General features: G+C 44.6%; 2 protein-coding genes across 3 annotated transcripts; both read right to left on the bottom strand.

Moving 5' to 3' along the window:
• Positions 1-79: 79 nt before the first annotated feature.
• Positions 80-7,172, bottom strand: atg4b (autophagy related 4B, cysteine peptidase). Its single transcript, XM_064330716.1, has 13 exons — positions 7,012-7,172; positions 5,933-6,034; positions 5,084-5,155; positions 4,611-4,709; positions 4,018-4,119; positions 3,702-3,774; positions 2,695-2,774; positions 2,358-2,551; positions 1,829-1,907; positions 1,454-1,599; positions 1,143-1,199; positions 804-897; positions 80-538 (listed from the first exon to the last, which is right to left on the bottom strand). The coding sequence occupies exons 1-13, from the start codon at positions 7,019-7,021 to the stop codon at positions 465-467; spliced, it is 1,182 nt and encodes a 393-aa protein (XP_064186786.1). The 5' UTR covers positions 7,022-7,172; the 3' UTR covers positions 80-464.
• Positions 7,173-9,978: 2,806 nt separating this feature from the next.
• On the bottom strand, positions 9,979-18,981 carry boka (BCL2 family apoptosis regulator BOK a). 2 transcript variants are annotated; one of them, XM_064330712.1, is made up of 6 exons: positions 18,511-18,981; positions 17,953-18,023; positions 17,671-17,868; positions 16,331-16,459; positions 12,978-13,141; positions 9,979-10,993 (listed from the first exon to the last, which is right to left on the bottom strand). In XM_064330712.1, the coding sequence occupies exons 3-6, from the start codon at positions 17,849-17,851 to the stop codon at positions 10,868-10,870; spliced, it is 600 nt and encodes a 199-aa protein (XP_064186782.1). In that variant the 5' UTR covers positions 17,852-17,868; positions 17,953-18,023; positions 18,511-18,981; the 3' UTR covers positions 9,979-10,867. The 2 variants fall into 2 exon arrangements, with proteins under 2 accessions (XP_064186782.1, XP_064186781.1); XM_064330711.1 differs by having other exon boundaries at positions 17,671-18,023; positions 18,511-18,980.
• Positions 18,982-20,542: the final 1,561 nt, after the last annotated feature.

The following is a 20,542-nucleotide window of genomic DNA, read 5'->3' as shown; positions in this document are numbered from 1 at the left end:
ACATTTTGTGTGAAAAACCTTGCATACCTAGGTTGCCTTGTGCTGCTGTCATTACAGCCAAGGCACCATCTCCAACGGACACTGTTGTAACAGGACACTTTATTGGGATACAACGCTGCCGGATATACACCAACAAGACATCGCCGCTCTTTTGTTCCTTCATTTTTTGTTTATATATGCATATAGAAAATAAAAACATATTTGATGTGCAAATTGTAAACTTAATACAATAAAAAATAAATCCAAAAAGGCAATGGTAATTTCCCAACAGCTTCCATCAGGAAATGTAAGTCTTGTTTGTTGACGTAAAAGCAGAGTCTGTAGCCAGTTGGAGGAAGCTATGCTGAAGGTGAGGTTGGACGATTGCGCCATGGTTATGAGACAGTCCCCTTTCCCCCTCCGCTGCCAAACGTAGTCCTCTGTAGTGTACCAAAGGAGGCACCCCTCTTCCCCCCCCACCTCCCTCAAAGCGACAGGATCTCAAACTCCTCGTCCTCCGAGTCAAAGAACCGCTCCAGCCGGTCAGAGTCTGAGAAATCTGTAGCAGAGGGACAGGGATCAGTGTCAGAGCGGCAGAAATAACAGGGTCGTTCCAGATTGGATCGACTTCCCTCAACGTTCTCCTCCTCAATTTTTAATGGTCATCAAATTAAACCGCCCACATTCACATCAAGGCCTGTGATTGCTTTTGGAAAACCAGGTTCCTGTCAACTATGACCAAAGTTTTGACGCACCAACTCAATAAAATAGATGTAGTAGAACGCCCATCCGCCACAGACTATAGAGGCCTGTGTGCCACTGACCTGGAGTGAGATTGAGCACGTCTGTGTTGATGAGGTGGGACGGCTGGCTGTCCACCAGTTCGAACATGGGCAGCCCTTCCTTACTGCAGGACAGCTGCGGGACAGGGGACACCCGGGTTAGCGCTCGCGCACAGCATTCCGCAGACACCGCCAACTCTGGGCCTGGCACGAGGCCGCATGCGGGCGCACGGACAAAACTGCTGAGTAATCCCTCGCTTTCCTCCCCAACGCCAGTCGCCTCCGCTGGCTTCGAACAGAGCTTTCCACTTAACATTTACTGATTACGATTTATCATTTGGCTCTGTGCGCCGGGCCGTACTTTGCCAGCAGCTGACCCACCTTGCGAATGCGCAGACACCAGTCATCAAAGTCATCCTCTGTTCTGCAGAAGAAGCCCTAGGCAGGAGACAGAACTACTTTAGCATGGGGCGCCAGGAATGCCATCCCACACAGGACGCCAGCGCTGACCAACACAGGGCCTTCAAGGTTTGTGACACTGGTGCTATATGCCCTCCACTTTGTGTGTTAAATGAGTAGAGCATAATCGCATCGCTGCGGGAAAGCTGCCCATCTTAACAATATTCACCCCCCCCACCCCCACCTCCGCCTGTGGTACATCCCAGCTCTGCCACTTTTGTAATGGAGCGTACCACTGCAATGGAGGGGTCCAGCTCGCAGATGTGCATGCGGCAGGGCGGGTGCTGGCAGTGGTACGTGTCGTCGGGGACCTGGCCATCTTCACACGGCTCCACCGCCGGCTGAGTGGTGTGGGGGTCCAAATAAATGAGTTCCTCTCCTGCAGAAGTGTGACGGGGAGTTTTAAGACCAACCACTTTGGGCAAGACAACACTGATGAACCCTATTAACTGCCAGGCAGCAAAAATTAAGAAATTATGAGGGGGTTACACACAAATAGGGTCCAATTTACAGAAATCAAGAAAGCAAATACGGATGACAAAATATGCAGTTTGGGATATTTGCCCACCCCGCTCAGGGAGTCACGCAGGCGCTCGGTACGTACTCACCCACAAAGCCAATAAAGTAATGCGCGCTGTTGGGTTTCCCGCCGATGACTCCCAGAGACTGAGGCAACATGAAGCATTGCTGGTGTTCCATGGAGAAAAAGAGTTTAGTCTTTACTCAGATCAAAGTGAATCACTCAGTCTTTGCTGATATTGCATCCTGAATTTTATTAAAGTCTCAACACCCATCTACCTTCCAGCAGCCTTCAGTTGGGTCTGAGTTTTTAAGCCTGTTAGCCTTAGTACTACTACATGTCCCCATCCAGCGTGTGAGTCAATTCCATTTCAGCCAGTTCAAAACTGACTGTCACCATCACTGCTTAGTACAGGACTGTACAAGTGTGACCACCATACCATCAGTGTCTCCATTTAAGCCTATGCAAGTGTGAGAACAATAACATCAGTGTCTCCATTTAAGCCTATACAAGTGTGAGAACAATACCTTCAGTGTTGTCCACATAGGCTTGCGTACAGTAAGTGCAGAAACCCTATCCCCAGTGTCCCCATGCAGGCCTGGGTGTGAGAGCCGTACCTTCAGTGTCTCGATGTAGGCCTCGTTGATGTCGCTCAGACCCAGCCGCAGGGGGATGAGCAGCACCAGCGGCTTCCAGAGCGCAGTCTCCTCCTCCCCCAGGGCGCAGGCCCCCTCCAGGCAGCCGTTCAGCTCCAGCCCCGCCCCCGCGCACGCCGCCCCCGCGAAGTCCAGCCAGGGCATACACAGCCGCTCTGGGACACGGGAAAGGCCAGGTCGTCAGCTCACGGGCGTCTTAAGCCCCTCTCCCCTGCCACCAACCCACATTGGGTTCTCTTTTGCATTTCTCCTAGCGGGAAGCAAGAGTATGGACTGCTTGATGAATTAGAAGACTCACTGATTTCCTCAATGACCACGGTGTTGTCCATGGCAACGTGCACAGCTAACCGGCTCCAAGTGTCGAACACAGATAGTTTCCTAGGGGAAGATAAATGGGCAAAAGCTCAGACTCTACCTTTCATTAGTAATTAAACAAATTATTATCAGCGATTCCATTGCCAATCTAGAATGCCACATCATGCCATATTCTGAAGCCAGTATCATCTCAATTCAGAAGAGCACAGGCATGCCAAGGCATGTCTTGCCAGTTGTTATGCTTTTGCTGCTCTTCTATAGGCCAAAAGAATATAAATGAAAGACATCCATGGTGAGTTCTGTAGACAAAATATGTATTAAAACTGAATATATTGTTTGCATGTTGCAGAGAAAGAAGCAAATGTGGTTGAGACAGGCACAACCTGGACAATTACACTGACCTTATTACAGCAAGAGCCAGTCTATAGAGTACCCGACACTCAATTCATTTGCAAGTCTTAAATGAGCAGTGAAGTGAAAACGACTGTTACACAGCCACATTTGTTTTCCCTCTGCAGTCCACCAGCTCTGCCGTACAGTCATTGCATGCACAGAAATATGCCTACAAGCCTACAGGAACTACACTGGTCTCCATTGGTGTACGATGAAGCAAAGACGATCCTGCCAAGTGAACCCCCCCCCCCCCCCGAGGAGTGCAACACTACAATCAATTATGCACCACTCTGTGAGGCCAGTCAATGGTCAGGATTAGACATTGGACCATTGGCGCACCACACACAGAAGCCAAGGGGATATTTGATAAGATCTGTGTGGATGGTTGCCCTGCGATAGATTGGCGGCCTGTCCAGGGTGTATTCCTGCCTCTCGCCCAATGAACGCTGGGATAGGCTCCAGCACCCCCCGCGACCCTGCTCAGGATAATCAGGTATAGATAATGGATGGATGAATGGATGCATGTGGATGGTTCACCTATGCTCAGCTGTGCTCTCTGAGCAAAGTAAAAAGATAAATCTTAAAAACTGCTCTTACTTGAGAACCTGTGCCACCGTGTTCGGTCCGTACCACTGGCCAATGGACTTTCCTTCTCCAACTCCCATCTGGGCTGCAGTGGAAAACATCACAAAAAATCTATTCATCCACTGAGAAAAAAGCACTGCTGAGTGTGTGCTTTGTAGAACATAAATCAGCCATGACAAAAAAAAACTCAAATACTGACCATCGCTTGCTGACATAAAATCAATTAAAAAAACATTTTGTTAATGTATCTATTCAATTTACTTCCGGTTACAGTTATTATAGTTTGACTTCTCAGACCTGTAAAACAGTGCGTTTTCCATTTACTTACCAATCTGATGTATAGAGTAGTAACTGTCCTTCTTATCGATGAAAGCATTGAGTATGTTGAAGTATTCTTCTTTCTGTTTCCGTCCTTTTACCCACCTCCAGTCTAAACAGCCCAAAGACATAATTACTGTCAAAAACAAAACTTAAGGGGGCACCTGGATACCTGCCAAAGGCAATAAATTAAGACCTCTAACCTAGATATCTTTAACAATTCTGTACAGTAGATTCTATATGGAACAATACATGTTGGATCACTGGATGTTAATCCATCCATCTATTCATTATCTAACCCACTTATACCTGGTCAGGGTCATGGGAGGTGCTGGAGCCTATCCCAGCATGCATTGGGCGAGAGGGAGGAATACACCCTGGACAGTTCGCCAGTCCATCACAGGGCACACACACCAGTCACTCACACACTCATACTTAGGGGCAATTTAGACTCTCCAGTTAACCGAACCTGCATGTCTTTGGACTGTGGAAGGAAACCGGAGTTGGGATGTTAATGCAGGATGATATTCTGGTTTGTCCTAAACACCCTATTCCACAGGAAATAAAACACTAATCCGTGGATTTCTTTTTGAGGAGACGCACCTCGGCCTAGGTGCCTGCAGACCAGGGCCTCGCCTAAGATCATCTGCCCACACCGCAGCATACAGCCCCAGCCGGTATCAGATGTGGGTCCCGTTCCTCCTGCAGCAAGACAATCCATAAACAGCTTATATTATCTTTCAAAGGACATGGGCTTCGTCTAGGGTTATGTAAGCACATAACACTGTATCCAAAACTTCATTGTATAAATAAATAACAGAACATTCCATGGCACTGTGTTCACAAATAAATTTAAGTAGGGGCTACATATTTATATAGGCTACTTAACACTGTTTTCATTTTAGTGACTCGCAAACTTGTGATGAGGTGTAAGCAGCAAACAAAGGAAAATCCTAATTCAGAATTATGAGAGTACTGCAGAAACACCCTCTCCAGTTACATGGTCCTGATATACAATTAATTTGATGTATTCTATAAATGTTTATTTATATAACTTGATTAATAATGTCACTCACCAATGGGCAGAAAGTTCTTTCTGTAAGTGAACCACAGGCGTGATGCAACATCAGACAGTATATCATCCTTCTCTACAACATAAATATAGAAAATATATTTTTTAAATCATGAGCAAGTCCAATAGCTTTGCGTCCATGAAATATGTAGCAACCAAGATCCGCGCAAACACCTTTTTTCTGTCTGAAATGTGTACATTTCTACAAAAAGCTACAGCAAAAACCCAAATGAAGCTTTATGATTTAAATTCCTAATAATACAGTCAACGGCAACAATTCAGACCTGTAAGTAGTTAGAATTTATCTGAAACCTTTTGTGGTTGTTGAGACACTGAGACCTCAACAAAAACCAATCACAATTGTTTTCAAAGGAACCTGTTTGTCAGGTATTGGATAGCCCAAAAAAAAGGGTCATTAGGAACATGTAGACACACCAGCTGAATATGGTAAAAAAAAAAAAAACTGATAAATGAAAAGACTACAAGACAAATCTCTGCATCAGAGTCAAAATAATGATATTACATCCCGTTGAATGGTTCCTGTTTTTTAATAAGCCAAATAGCGTTTGCACTAGGTCAGCACACACACACACACACACACGTTGATAAAGACATATATTGAATGCATTTCCGCCAAATTTTTCCAGTGTATTTAGCACAGAGCATGATCAATATGAAAATCTGAACCAACATAGTTAAAATTACATTTACTATTGTAAAGCTTACAAGGAATGCAGCCGCGTTGGGCAACGCTATGCGAATGCTAATTCAGTTCTACTTCAGAGTTCTTACACAGAAAGCCATGCCTGGTTTGGCTACACCATCAGTAATATTTCACCCTGAACGCCAGTACCTGTGAGTGCGCTGAACTCCCTGCCCAAAATCCAAACCGGCTCTGCTGTCTCGGGGAAATCTTCAAACTCTCCGAAACGCAGTGTGTCGTAAGTGAGAGTAGCTGAAACAGAAGCAGTGTGTATTTATTGCACTCTAACTCGAGGGGACATTTCTACAATTCGACACAGGAATAATGCGAGTCCAACAAGATCCGATCTCACTGTAGAGTTAAATGCAAATACTGTGCAAGTGCCGAAGTGTGCACCATGTTGTTCAAAAGACAAAAAATAAAAATTAGAATAAAATGGCACTAGTTATCAGGCGATGAAAGAATGCCTATAGCGCTTTACTGACAGCAACTAAATTATTTATCGATTTGTTTATTTATTTATTGGGGAGGAGGGGTGTATAAAGTGTGAATATTTATAATAATATACTAACGGTCTATTTAAAGGATAAAACAGAATGTTTTAACTTAATTAAATTAAAATACAGAGTTACAAAGGAAATAAGTTTTCTGAATATTCAAAAACTACCTGCTTAATTATACGGTGCATTCGAGACTCAGATTTAAACTGCGTTAAGTGACTTGGAATCATCTATTTATCGCAGCTACCGTAGTCTGGTTGCCTAACTTTTCTAAATGTTTAGGAACCTAAGAGGGGAGAAGGCAATGTGATGGCTGTCTTAAAACAGGACAGCAGCCTTCAGCTGTGTCATGTAGCTAGCTCGCTAGCCTGCTAACTGGCTAGCTATCTAGCGCACTTTATGATCACAGCCGATGAGCGGCTGAGTCAGACTGGGCCAGAGTGAGGACATACCTCTGGCAAGGACAAGTGTCGTCAGCGACATTCACCTATTCAGTACATCACTGAATTATCTTTCATTTAAAGGCGAATGCAGAGCTAAAGCTAGCTAGCCTACAATGCACCCGCTATAGGCTAGCTAGCAAGCTAAGACCTTTAGCTTCAAACATTAAGCACACATGTGACTGACACTATATTATAAAGCCTAACACGAAATCAAAAGTCATATTTATACCAGTGTCTTGTCATGTAACGTTAGGTGAAAAAAGAAATCCTGTGGAATCTCTCTTACCTGCATCCATCCCGTCAGTGACTCACCCTACCTTGTTAGGGGAACAATGCAAACTGAATGTGACCAATAGGCAGCACCGTTTAGAAAGCGATAGGTATTCAGATGACGAAAGAGGCGCTGTTAGCTTTACAGTTTCCAATCACAGCAGCCATTTGGACGGGACTTGGATTTTCTAGCCAATTATAATAATAAGCAACAGTGACGTTACATTACGCGTGTCCAGAACAAACGCTGGGTGAGCGTTAGTAAACAGGAAGTTCTGCAGAAATTGTCTAGACAGCAGTGTCCCATGACTAGCGGTCGTATCTGCTTTCCTCAGAGCATATTGCGAAAGTGTTGACCCACCCGAAGACCCAAATACCCCAGCCCCAGACAGCTGGTTGCTGTTGAATTATTACATGCTTGCCTCATTTGTGTAGCTTCTAGCCATCTTGACTTCCCAGATACATAAGAACGTGCAGGCAGTGGACAAAACGGAAATGTCTGCTATCTAAACGAGGGACTAAAATTAGGCTGTTTGTAAAGCAGAATCCTCACGTATGGCTCAGTCATTAATTAAACCAAAAGCATGCCAGTAAGTAAAAGATCACATGCTGATTTAATCCGTGATTGTGCAAACGAACATGTTAGAAATAACGAAACGTGGCCGAACAGCTCCACAGGGACATCAGCTGGTATATTTAAGTAAGGGCAACCGAGCCTTCTGGTCTGAACAAGCACACTACCTAGGTTGCTCTGTGAACCTTTACTTACATGTGCTGTGAAATTACAGCATAAAAATGCTTAATCTGAAGATTTGACATTGCCAATATATTTCTTGTGAATAAAAGAAAATGCTAATTGTTTTGTATATGAACTATAAAATAATTCACACCATTTTCGCAGTATAGTCAGATGAATACCCATAGAGGAGGTGATGCAAACAGCCACAGTAATACTGCAACCAACTAGTTCATGACAGCAAAAATGTGCCACATTTTGATGGTGTTTTTTTTTCCACAGTTGAGCTTCAAGATGTTTGATCTCATCCGGGCCTTAATTTTAGTGACACCATTAATCAAGGAAGGGGGGAGGAGGAGCTGGGACACATTTAGTATTTATGTAAATTTAGGAGTCGTCAATGTCGCATTCAAATAAAATGCATGCTGGTGAATAATTTTCCCCAGGGGTAAGGTATAGCAGATAAACAGTAGGGGTCTGAGTACTGAGCCCTGGCAGACTCCTTAATTGACAGGGAAGACATTGGACTTGTGGTCATACAAAGTGTTGTCTGTTGGTGAGGTAGGATTTACATCATGTTAGAGATGTGTCAGGGGTTCCAATGGTGTTTTCAAAGCATGGCAGGACAATGTTATGGATAACCACGTCAAAAGCTGCTCTCAGATAACAGGAGAATGTTCAGAATAAGTCATTGACAGCTTTGAGGGCAGTGTCTGTAGTGTGCATGGTGTGAAACCCAGAAGCAATGTGATTTTGGTGAGATGAAATCCTCATTCAAGGATTTTAGCCCAAAAGGAGGTTACAGATATGCCTGTAAATGTTATGTAAAGTGGGATTTCTTTAGGATGGGGATGACTGCAGCATGTTTTGACAAGTGTGGAAGGGGCCTGAAGCCCTATGTTTCAGCCAGTGCTAATGTATCCAATTTTATGTACAATGACTTGGGAGTGCAAACCGTATGGGGTGCAGGCACAGAAAACAAAATGAGTTGGAAGCATTGGTATTATCTTAACAGTAGATGGCAGCATTTCTTAAAACACTGCAATGCTGTCGCCACTGCAGCAAGTCCTCCAAATTGTAAAGCTATTCATAATTGTAAGTTTGAAATGTAACTATACTGACTAGTTCATTCCAGCTTAAATTTGTATAAGAACGAAACTTGCATAACAAAATCTCATAATTCTGGTCACTGATTATTTCCTGTTTGGATGTTTAAGAAGGGTTTTTTTTCTGCACTGCAGCAGTATAGATTTTGGCCACACCAGTCTTTTTTTCCTCATTTTCCTGTCATCACCATGTTGTCCTCAGACAGCATGGAATTGGGCTTGAATCTTTCCATCTCTGATCATTTCCTTGTCGCCCTTGATGGTGTACAATAGGAGCCCATGCTGTCAACTCCAGAACCGTAAGCTCCTTATTCACCTTGCTATTGATTCTTTATTATTCCTCATTTGCTGGTCATCAGGGAAATGTGTCTAGCCAATTCTGATTATATGATGTTACAGCCATTTAAAGGTGCAGTATGTAAGTTTGTTGCATGGTGAAGTTTGGAGCAGCTGATTTCAGAGTCTGGGCCAGTCAGAGAAACCTGATTTTTTCTTAGACCTTTTAATTTATTGACATCTGTCGGGACGTGAAGGAAATTTAACCAAATATGAACAAAAGTGTTTTCCAACAAACTTACTGCACCTTTAAGATGTTCTTCTCCAGGGACTTTGCCAACCAGATGTGATTATATATACATGATCACCTGTTAGTCTAATTTAAAAGCTAATAAAGACCACTCTAAATTAATTATTCAAATTATAAGTGTGACATACTGGACATGTGGAATGTCATGCAATGCACCACACTAATTACACTAATATGCAGTGCAAGTTGCACAGCTGCAGATGGGACGCATCAAATTCTCAGGGTGGGAATCCTATTTGTTTTGTCTTGCACTTTGACTTTCCTGTCAAAGATAGCAGGATATATTTAACAGGATATTAGTGTGTACAACCATGGTTGTAAGGGTCATTTTCAAAATGTTGACATTCCTGGAAAACTGTGCACTGCAGTATCTACAACCACTGAGACTGATGAACTAAACTCTAGTGTTATATAAATCTAAACAAGCGAGCTTAGAATGTTCAGACAAGATATGATACTATCCTTTAAAAGGAAACTTGTTTGTAGCATAAACAACTAGAGAAACACAGGTTTTCCCCCGCAGATGTCTAGAATGCTTGCTATAAAAAAAAACAATTGTTTTAAGATATTAAAAATGTGTATTTTATTGGAGACATTCATAGGATACCAAGTGTGTGGTTTTACAGTTATTCATAGAATAAAATTCATTTGAAATGAAGACAAACATTCATCAGTCAACTTCCTTACAGAGGCCCATAATCATATTGTTCTGCAGAAGCACCCCAGTGGAAAAAACCTCTAAATACAGGAAGGAAAGGCATAGTGTACAATCCACTGGGCCACAGTTCTCTGACACAACCTCTGCATCTTCAATTCAGCATTCACACACAGGCAGTTTTTTTACCACCACTTGCAGACAGGACTTTCAAAGCTTTCTTCTAAAAAGAGTCAGCAGACTCGTCTTCACGCTACGTCCCCCTTTAATAATAATGCATAATTACGCATAGTAAAACCATAGTAAGAGTCGTCACAGATGACCTCAGTTTGCGCCAAACCTCGGCTGCTCCAATCAAGAGTCTTCCAAGGTCATTCTTATCAGCCTCTCCCCCATGGTGTATTGCCCTCTGAGAACAAAGGTGCGCAAGCACGGTCCCACACTGCCTGAGCAACCGCGCCAGAGAGTGGAGTCTCTAAGTCTTACTCAGTTTCATCTCTATAAGAGAAAGTCACACTAACCGCGTCCAATGAAATGCAAGCCCTTGGCGTGGAAAAGCAAAATGGTGACTAACAGATGCAGGTGCTCCTGGCCGAGGGTAGCAGTAGAAAGCCAAGCGAGTAGTAGTTGAGCGGTATCTCCTGTGCGAGACTCGTGCGAGGACCCCTGTCTTCGTACGGAAAGGGGGCAGGGTGAGCTGGGGCGGGTGTAAAGTGTCGGGTGTAAAGTCGCCATCTTCAGCGGAGGCGAGGGGGACCGCGCGCGGTGCTCTTCGCCCCGGCCACGCCCTCACCGCTCCCGCAGGAGGTAGAAGACCGCCGCCTTCAGGAAGTGGACGCAGGTGCAGGCGGCCGACACCAACCAGTGAGAGCGGAACCTGGGGTCAGTGTTCACCACGCACTTTGTGATGTCGGCCTATGAGAGGAGAGGGGAGGAGACCGCATTCACATACTGTTCTCAGATGCACAAATGATCAGACCCGACACTATGGACACCCTCATGGCAGCGCTGGCCATTCCTGGTTGAGGGAATCAACATCACAACACAGATTTAAAAGATATCAATATCAGTAAGGAATGGCAGGACCATGTGTATCTTTGATGGCCACCACTGACTAACATCAGAGTGGTAACAGCTCCTAAAGCCTGTTACAGAAGCAGTATTCAGTCGTGTTTGGTCTCCGTAGCTACATATTCAAAACATTGGCTTAAAAAGTATCAACTGCATTCCATGTTTGAGTTGTCAATCAAAACTACAATACCACTATTTTTTAGTCAACAGAATGCTGTACAATAGTGAAATTACACAAATACATGACAGGAAAGCCAAACATTTTTATCTGAACATCACATCTAACCATAAATTGCTGACTAAAGGTCATGTTTATAGTAATAAACCAAGGCAGGAAATAAGGGATATACAGTGCACAGAACCGCGCTCAGAGCTACAGGAAACCTTCAGATACTATGTAGTGAGAATGTGTGACATACAGGAAACGAAACAACTATGATCGGTTATAGGAATATTTCTCTGGTCTAATTTTTCAAACCTGGCCAAGAATAAAATTTTAACCTTCAAAAAAAAAATTCAAACCTTTGTGAAAGGTAAACAAATCCATGTAAATGTTTTACATTCAGGCATATGTACTCAGGTAAGGCAGTGTGACATTGTGTGATGCTGGGCTAGCTTTGTCCATCGGTATGAAATGCCGAGACAGGGGAGGAAAAACAATCTTCACTCCCGTGTTTGGTTTTAATTACTCTGTCTGAGGGCTCTAAATGGGCTAATGGAGCCTTCCTGTGTTCGTCTCTTTGTTCTCTGACCTGCTGCTCGCGTGGAGCAGAATGTTCCAACCTGCCAGGCACCTCCCACGCTCTCCGTAGAGCACAACTATTAGGACCTCTGTGGCTCTGTGGATTTTTAATCACACGTTTTTTTTTTGTGTGTCTATACTAACCCTCACGGTTCACTCCTTTCCGGCAGCGCACTCGATTTGAACCGCGGCTCTGCTTCCATAAATAACCGTTATTAAAGAGGACGGGCCAGACCGTGTGAAGAAGGGCAGCCTTGTGATAATAAGATGAATAATTTCAGCCTTGGCAACGGCGTCGAATCTAGGTGACTGGGGGGACAGGGAAGTGTTCTGGGGTTTGTCTCTCGCTCCAGCTCCATTACCGTCAAGTCAGCGCATTCGGGCCGCTCACCTTTACTGCAAATTCCGCGGATTACTATCGCAGCCGACCGGTCCAATCGGCTTGACGAAGCGCAGGCACGGCAATCAAGAGAAACAGGGAACTACCCGGACCTACGAACAGCGGGTTTCCGTCCAGGAACTTTCCCACAGTCGACTGCGAGTCTCGAGCCCTTCTTCCCGGCCGTCCCTCAGGGGCACGGTTAAATTGAGAGGGCCGCACGCGGGCATTCGAAAGTTCAAGAAAAGCAAACGGGAGAAACGGCCGAGGCCGCGCCCTAGGGGACCCCGCGGCCAGGCGTGCCCTGAAGCGAGACGCGGCGGCGGGCGCCAGCTGAAAAAGCCACGAGGAATAACGATGACATCATCCCTCCTGCACACGGAGATGACTGAAGGATGGACTCATGCCATCCGAAAAACTGCAACGCTGACGTTGGCTGCGCCTGACTACCAGTAATAGTACACCACTGCGTCTCCACGTTGTCTGATGTACAGAGCTGGATACTGTTTGTATATACTGCATACCGTATAGGAACAGCTGAACCAGCTGCAAACCCACTGCCTCTGAACGCAAGGTAAACATTCCCACGCCACTCTCAGCAGAGCTGGGCCTCACCGCCTCGACCCACAGCTCCCCCGCGGAGGCGCCCTGAACGGCGGCGACCTGGAGAGGGAGACCTGTTCCCACGGCGACGGCGGGATTCTTACCCAGCCGCCCTTCCTCTTCAGCCAGGAGACGAGGCTCTTGCGCACGAACTCGCCCAGGCAGTCGACGATGGTGTGGACCATGGCGGGGTGGCCGTGCCGCACGCAGTCCACCGCCAGGGCGCCTGCCACCGCGTACAGGGACACCACTTTCCCCCACGTGACACCTGCGGACAAGATACGACACACTCACAGGCTGCAGCGTCCCAACGCCTCCCAGCAGCAGTGGATGAAGCATGGCCGCCCTCCATTGTTAAACAGTCATTATACCACCTTAATATCTGTCAGCGTGTGAGCTGCAACTAACCAGTGTGTACATTCATTGCCGCACTGCCTGAGGGATGTTTGCAAAGCAAGTGTAGAGACATGCTATTCCTTTCAGTAATTTGAGCCCATGACGTGCTTGTTTTGTGTCTACCCCAATCACACACTCCCTCAATAGTCTCAATTCCACTTTGTACTGCTTGTGTGCCAAAACGTTAAACGTTAACACTCATTCACGTTAAAATGATGTTTGTTTTTAAATTATGGTGAGGTTGCACTGGAGTTTAACTGGGAGAAAGAAAAGGTTCAACACGGGGTTCTGCAAAAACTAAAAGAGTGCACTTCACCCAAATGAGGTGCAGTCGGCCTCAGGGGAAAACCACAGCTTTTATTCCCAGCTTCCCAACACCGCAGACGCTTTCCATAAGATGTGTCCCCCCCTTACCCCTCCTCTTACAGCGGAGCATTCCTGGTTGCATAAGGCGCCGTGAGGCCACGGCCCAATAAAGCAATTAAGCTGTTTTTGTGTCCACAGTGGAATGCGGGCTCATGACAATCGCATGAGGTCAGCAGTTTCCGCGCGTTAAACGGGGCTTGGCGGCCGGATAGAGCGTGCGTGCCTGTCTCAGCCAGACCCGGGCTGCGTGTGCAATCCCAGACAGCCGAGAGCCTGCAAACCCCTTTTATGTCCACGGTTCCTTCATTAAGGGGGATTTGAGTGTTTTTGGAACTCCAGCGGCAGGCGAGCTTTCACCCGCCAGCGATTCCCAAAAGGAAAATGAAAACACGACCGCATCAGGCTTTAAAAGGCGGCACACTCCGAGCGTGCAACAATATTCCATATTTGGGCACATTCCCTTTCCCAGACAGCAGACCTTTATCAAGTTCATGCGTTTATTTGAAATAACCAATTGATCTAATTGACCATGTATGGTAGGGAGTTCAGACAAAAAAGAAGAAGGATCCGTTCAAACAGGGCAGATTCTCTTTTCTAGGAGATGTCCAATCCTGCGTCAGACAGTGTCAAATTTCCAGTAAACCTTGTTGTCATGGCTACAAACATTTCTGTGGGTTTTCAGGCAATCTACCACAGGAAACCATTTCCAGAGAACAGATTATAATTCTTGGGACACCCTCATGGGTAGATGTGCAGATAAGTCCTTCCCCGCCTGGGGTGGTACCATTACTGCGGTTAATAGCTTTCACCCTCATCCACCCACTGTGGTGCCTCCCAGTCTCCAGCGGTCACCAGGGACCTAGGTGAGAGCACCGAGCCCCAGGTCCTGTCCACACACACACTAGCCTTCACAAGCTCGACTCAGGCTGAGGGCACGGGGACAACATCAGTTCCACTTCCACAGAGAGGAGTCCACGTTCCCAAACTCGGAGGAGCTCGCACTCAGGGCAGACCCTGTGGGTGGGGGTTGAAAAGAGTCCCCGCGGTGGGAGGGACGAAACGAGATGAAGAGTGGGCGAAGGCTTCCAGCGCAGGGCCAGAAGTAAACACTGTGGTCGAGGCGAAGCGAGACATGCAGCCTCCCACGACTTCCTCTTCACAGAGCAGAGCAGGGCAGGTGGGGAGGGGAGGGGAGGCGCTAGGCTAGCCACAGCAACGGGCTCCACTCTGCTACCGAACGGAACCTCCAACGCTGCGGCTTAGTAGTAGCTAAGACAGAAATGGTCATATGATTCTCTTGTAATGCGAGAGACAGACAGAGGAACTCATCATTCAGGAACTATGTGGCCATTTGTATTCAAATCATTAGAGTGAGACCAACACACACGTCAAATGAAATGAAGTGTGTCCTCCGAAGTCCGTGTCTGTAGTTTGCGATTCTGACCAATTAAGGATGCTATTAGTATTTTTTCAATTTAAATATTTACATAGAGTCAATCTGTATGATTGCTTGCTTGTAATTGCTGTTACTGGCAACTCATACTGTCTGCAAATACCGAATGGAATGGCTAATATTACTTTCATCATTCTAGTTTTGGCATTTCCTTCTTTTTTTGCTTATCAAATTGTAAAGGCTGGAATGCAATGCACAGTCACCATGACAAGTTTCTCTGTGTTCTGCTGTTCTTCCCACTCGCATATGTCCGCTACTGAGAGGCTTCAATGCTGACAAAGGCCAACAGGCCCATTTAAGCAACGATGCATCATGCCGTCAAGCAACACCAAGTTTTGCTTGTGTACACAAGACCGTGACATAAACCCTGCTGCACTGATAAGGAATGACAGCGTGGAGGAAGGAAAATGAAAGCTCCAGCCAAACTCTCCTAACAGCACAAGTTCAGATAAGATCACTCTTGACAATCCTCGGCTGTTCGATGCAGGTTTTTTGAAGAAGTGCATGCTCAGCAAAGCTATGGCCAGGTAAGCATGTTGGTGAGGACACAGTCATAGGCATCCTCTGGAGTTCCTGCTATTCATGACTTGTCTTTCAATGGCTTCTAAAGAGAGTAGATCACCATTTCATGGAGCAGGGTCTTAATGGATTTTAAAGTATCACTGGTTTCATCTATAGCCAAAGCATTATCTGAAGGGACATGGATATGTTTTTAGAAAACCGTAACTTTTCTGAAGTACTACTGGACCAAGAGGGTTATTCTGCATCCCCTTAACCCGGAATGCAAATGTATCAAAAACTACAAGAGTGGTTTCAGTAGGTCCCTCAGCAACAAGAAAGACTGTGCAAAGAAAGATTGATTGTGCAGAAAGCAGAAATTCCATGGCGCTCTTGGAATTTTCCACTAGACACCTCATGACTACAATAGCATTGTCTGAATGTGTACACGAAAATGTCATAATGTCCGTTTTTACCTTGGAACACCATTTGTTACGTCCAATAAATCAGATGTGTTAAGAAAACCTGCTGCACTGGAACAAGGCTGGATGCATTGATCTACGGTCATTTTGGGTATTTCGTTTCACCGTTGTTCAGTGATGTGTTCAGTGATCTCTCAACTGAAAAATATTTAGCATAAACCAACTGCTGCTTGTTTGGTCAAGAAGAAAGACCAGCTGTTCAAATTACAAACAGCACAGGCACACATCTTCAGACATGGACGCTTCCCCTGAACAGGCTTACCAGTTGAGAAGATCTCGGAGGCCACGGCGAGGAAGGCATCGGACACCACGCTCTCCGAGGCCACGGTGATGTTCAGCTGCCGCGCCACGTTGCGGTAGACGTTGGGTCTCAGGTACTCCAGCTCGTCGCCTGGGGAACGGGGAGCACGGAGGGAATGAGCCAATGAGCTGCTATTCTGCTATGCTGCAGCCCTTAGCATGTGTATGACAACACAGACACCACTGTAAAGCAAATGGGTAGAGCAAATGAACTATCAGTGTCAAAGGTACAGGTTATGAAGAAAAAGGTGATCGTATGGAAACTGTAAGAAAGACCGTATGGAACGGTTAACAGACATTCTGCATCAAAGTTAGGAGGCCTATCTTTTGCTGATTTTGTCCTGTTTTGTCCAAATGCCAGCACTCACAGAAAGATCATTCTGGTGGTCTCAACTGACAGACTACTCAATTCTAATCTTTTCAGGAATGAAAGTTTCTTGTGCAGCAGTTTGGTGAGAACACGGATGACCACACGTTCCTTTCAGCAAGCTGTCTCAAACCACTTACCGAACTGTTAAATTTCACGCATGATGTTGGGGAAGGCAGAATACAACTGAAGTGTGAAGAAGTCACCACAGAAAATGTTAAGGAGGCTGTAAAAATACTTTAACTGCAAATGAGCATCACCTTCACATGCCTGTAGCAATGAATCATCGGCGTGCTGAGTAATGAGAGTTTAGGCATGACACTGAAAACCGTCAATCCAGACAAAAAGATCTGCTTTTCTCACAGTGACAGTGCAAGAAAGCGAATGCCATTGGTGGCTCTTGCACACTTCCTCCTCATGTACAGCACTGAGGGTGAGTGCTAGGAGCTTTTGTTCAAGGCAGACAATGAACATCAAGGGGAAGGTCTGGCAAACAGCATCAGTCAGTGCATGCCTCCGAACTGGCCTTGATCATTAGCACACCGCATATGCAAATGTTTTATAAGGCTCAAACAGTCTGCAACACTGCAGGATATGTGGCAGCATGCAGGATTTTTCATCTGGACTGCATTTACTGTAAATGCTACAACATCTGCTTTAGGAAAATGTGTCGAAACAAGCATGTGTGGTAGAAAAGTAACACGGTTCATATGACTGCCTGCCACACAAAAGACAATTCAAATTTGAGGAAGGTGGGAAATGGCATTGCACAAATATCTTTAATTCGGTTTTAAATACTTTTTAGTGTATTCCTGGGTGGGAAGACTCCCTTCAGTTGGTGGTAATTAGGAGCAGAGATAGGCAAATGGAAGGTGACTAAGAAACTGTCGGCTACAGGCTATGCCTGAAAAAATTCACTTGGATCACTGACTTACCTAACCAAAGGAGAACTGAGGATACCTCTCCTTGCGGTCCTCCAGATGCCGACGGGCTCTGTTCGGATTTAGACCAGCCTATACCAGCCCGATTCAGCCTAGAGTGGATGTAGTCTCTGCACAGCGCCTTGGCCTGCGACACCAGCTCTTTGTCAGTCGGGGAGCGGTCGAACACTTCCATTACTTCAGCTGCGAACACTGAAGAGCGGCGCAACATCTCCATGCCCTTCATATGCAGTCAAACACAAACAACTACCAGCCCCAAACCACCACCTTAATCACCGTGTATGGTCTTCTGTATCACCACGTTTTTCCTTACACAGGGGGCGTTTCCCACTAAGAGCAAGGTCTCCCTGCAGAAGATATGCATTTATGTTAGCCTCAGATTAATTTCCACTAGTTCATTTACAAAACGCCTCGATGACCCAAGAAAACAAAACACAAAAATAATTTACGAACATAGGCTACAACTAATTTGTGAATAATTTCTGAAATCTATTCCGTAGATTCTTCAGTTGATAAAATATAGGCTAAGTATAAATAGCCGTAGGTACAACGATATTTAGCTTAAATACAGAACCAACCACAAAAAAACAGATATTGTTCACAACGACATGCACGATGCGGAGAAGAGCATGTTCGCGTTGGTGTTAATTGACAACGCCGCTGAATTTTATTTCGCATTGCAATAAGCTAAAGTGCTTTCGAATGATGTTAGCTTGCAAATAAACAAGAAAGCACAGGATTACGATAAGGCATGCTAACTAAACTGTAAAATAAATGCAAATATTTAACTGAATTAGGAGTCGTTATTCTAAGGAAACCTAAGTTTTATCTTACCTCCAGAGTTCGTGCCCACTCAAATTGACAGGCGCCACGATGACCTGGGAGGTTATCTGCCAGGCTGCAATCTTTCAGTCTCATTGGCACATTTTTCAGGAGCGTGACACCTCCTGAATGGTTTTGTATGAATGAAAAGAAAAATAAGAGGGCACGATTTAAAAAATCTACCACTAAACGAATTGATATTCAACGTAAGGTCCTCATACGTGCACCATCGTTAGCTAATAGCTTCGGGGGTGAGTAATCTCGTTTAAGAAAGTAAATTCCAAAAATCAAAGTCTGCAAGACCACCCGCTTTCTTATCTACTTGCACCGCGTTAACGTTTGTTGATCTGCGCTGCTAAATTTGGGGTGCAACCCATACCAGGGGCAGTACAGAGTAAACCGTTTACTTTCAACTATAGTTTCCTTCTAAGGAAAATCACTCCGCTTGTTTCGGAGGCGGAGATAACAATGGTAATATGTTCGATGCGGCTCCGCCTTCGCAGATACATAGAACCTCTACTACTAAATTCATGTAGGCATTCCCTCATGAGCAAGTAGCCTACCGGTGAAATCCGGTAGCCAATAAAGAACAAATGACCTCTTCAAAACAAGGTAATTGCGATGTAACATATGAGCATACTGAATTATGCTGTAAATGTAACATGACAATCATAATGACATATGTAACCTTTTTAGTTGGTGCCAAAGTCCCTTTTATGGTCCTGGTGTCAACTCATTAAATAACCTACGTGACGCTGAAGCTAGAAACATAACAAGGTTACCGAAACATTCAACGATGTAAATTAAGTTTGTAGTAAGTCTAATTCTCAGCAATCGCCTAACATATAACTGCAAAAGATAGCACAGGTGTTCAGTGCTATAGTCTAGCATATATCATCCCAACATATGAAAATAGTCTGCAACGCATGGCTATATATAACTTGGAGATTGTTTTTAAGAGGATTCCCAGAAAATACCAGGACCTTCCCTGTCCCTTCCCCAAACCCACAGGGCCCTTCCTGTGCGTAAGTGTTGAACAAATGAAAAAAAAAAAAAACTGAAATGTGTAAGAAGTACAATTGTGTTTGTTCCAATGCATTGTTTTCATTGGAAATAGCATAAAAAGAGCATCTCTACTACTGGTTATGAATATAAATATAAAGGTTTCTGTTGTCTTATTAACTTTTTCCAGACAGTTACGTCCTGTGCAAAAATTTTTTGCAAACAAAATATCACACACAAGGGCAGTTCCAAGTGATTATTCATTGACTCAGCAAAAGGGATAGTTGGAGATAATTGAATTGTATAAATATGAATATGGCTATTATTTTATGATAGCATATCATGCAAGTCATCCTGACTCAAAAAATAATTAACTCACAAAGGTAGTACAATGGGGAACTTGTCAAACAGCCCCTCACAGTAACAGCTACGAAAGGAGAACACAAATGAATACCTGTTTTATTTGTGGTGTATGACTGTCAGTTCGCTTCTGTTTTGCAGTCACATATTTGCAGCATGTGAGAACTGAAGCAGTAAAGATGCACGTGAAAGACTACATGTAATTTTTAGTATGGTAAGTGTTTCCAGTTTTGATTCCATGTCAAAGTGACATGAGAGGGCCAGTTTACCCTAGTCAATTACACTTTTGTTAAAAAATGGAACATGTAGCCTTTGTGCCGCACAATTAATTGTATATTATCTTTGGAGGAGAAGGCTTTTCCTGACCACCCAAGTGAAAAAAAGTGACTGATTGGGTTTATCATTTGCCAACATACACAGAAAGAGTTTATCCCATTCACCAATTATTTTTTCCAACTTTAACATAAAACATTGTTGAACAGTGTGGTTTGATCGAAAACATAGCAGTTTAAGATAACCATGGGGAGTAATTGTACATAGAGGCATATGCACTGCTGTTACATGTTCAACCATGCTCACTGAGACTCAATTTTGTGTCATGAATGTAAATAACAGAAAAATCTAGTTACACTATTTGCATGATACAAATGGTGAGCATAGTGAGCATATATTATAAATGAGT

Source organism: Anguilla rostrata, chromosome 4 (genome assembly GCF_018555375.3).
Source record: "Anguilla rostrata isolate EN2019 chromosome 4, ASM1855537v3, whole genome shotgun sequence".
Lineage (NCBI taxonomy): Eukaryota > Metazoa > Chordata > Actinopteri > Anguilliformes > Anguillidae > Anguilla > Anguilla rostrata.
Note: the sequence above shows the minus strand (reverse complement) of the source record. Positions and strands in the feature narration are given on the sequence as shown.

Coding starts and splice junctions, on each gene's coding strand:
- atg4b (XM_064330716.1), bottom strand. Junction 5,156..5,932: donor GGAGTTCAGCGCACTCACAG/GTACTGGCGTTC, acceptor TTTATGTTGTAG/AGAAGGATGATATACTGTCT. Junction 539..803: donor CGTGCTCAATCTCACTCCAG/GTCAGTGGCACA, acceptor CCTCTGCTACAG/ATTTCTCAGACTCTGACCGG.
- boka (XM_064330711.1), bottom strand. CDS start 17,902: ATGAAGGGCATGGAGATGTTGCGCCGCTCTTCAGTGTTCGCAGCTGAA. Junction 13,142..16,330: donor CTCCGAGATCTTCTCAACTG/GTAAGCCTGTTC, acceptor TCTTGTCCGCAG/GTGTCACGTGGGGGAAAGTG. Junction 10,994..12,977: donor TGAAGAGGAAGGGCGGCTGG/GTAAGAATCCCG, acceptor CTCCTCTCATAG/GCCGACATCACAAAGTGCGT.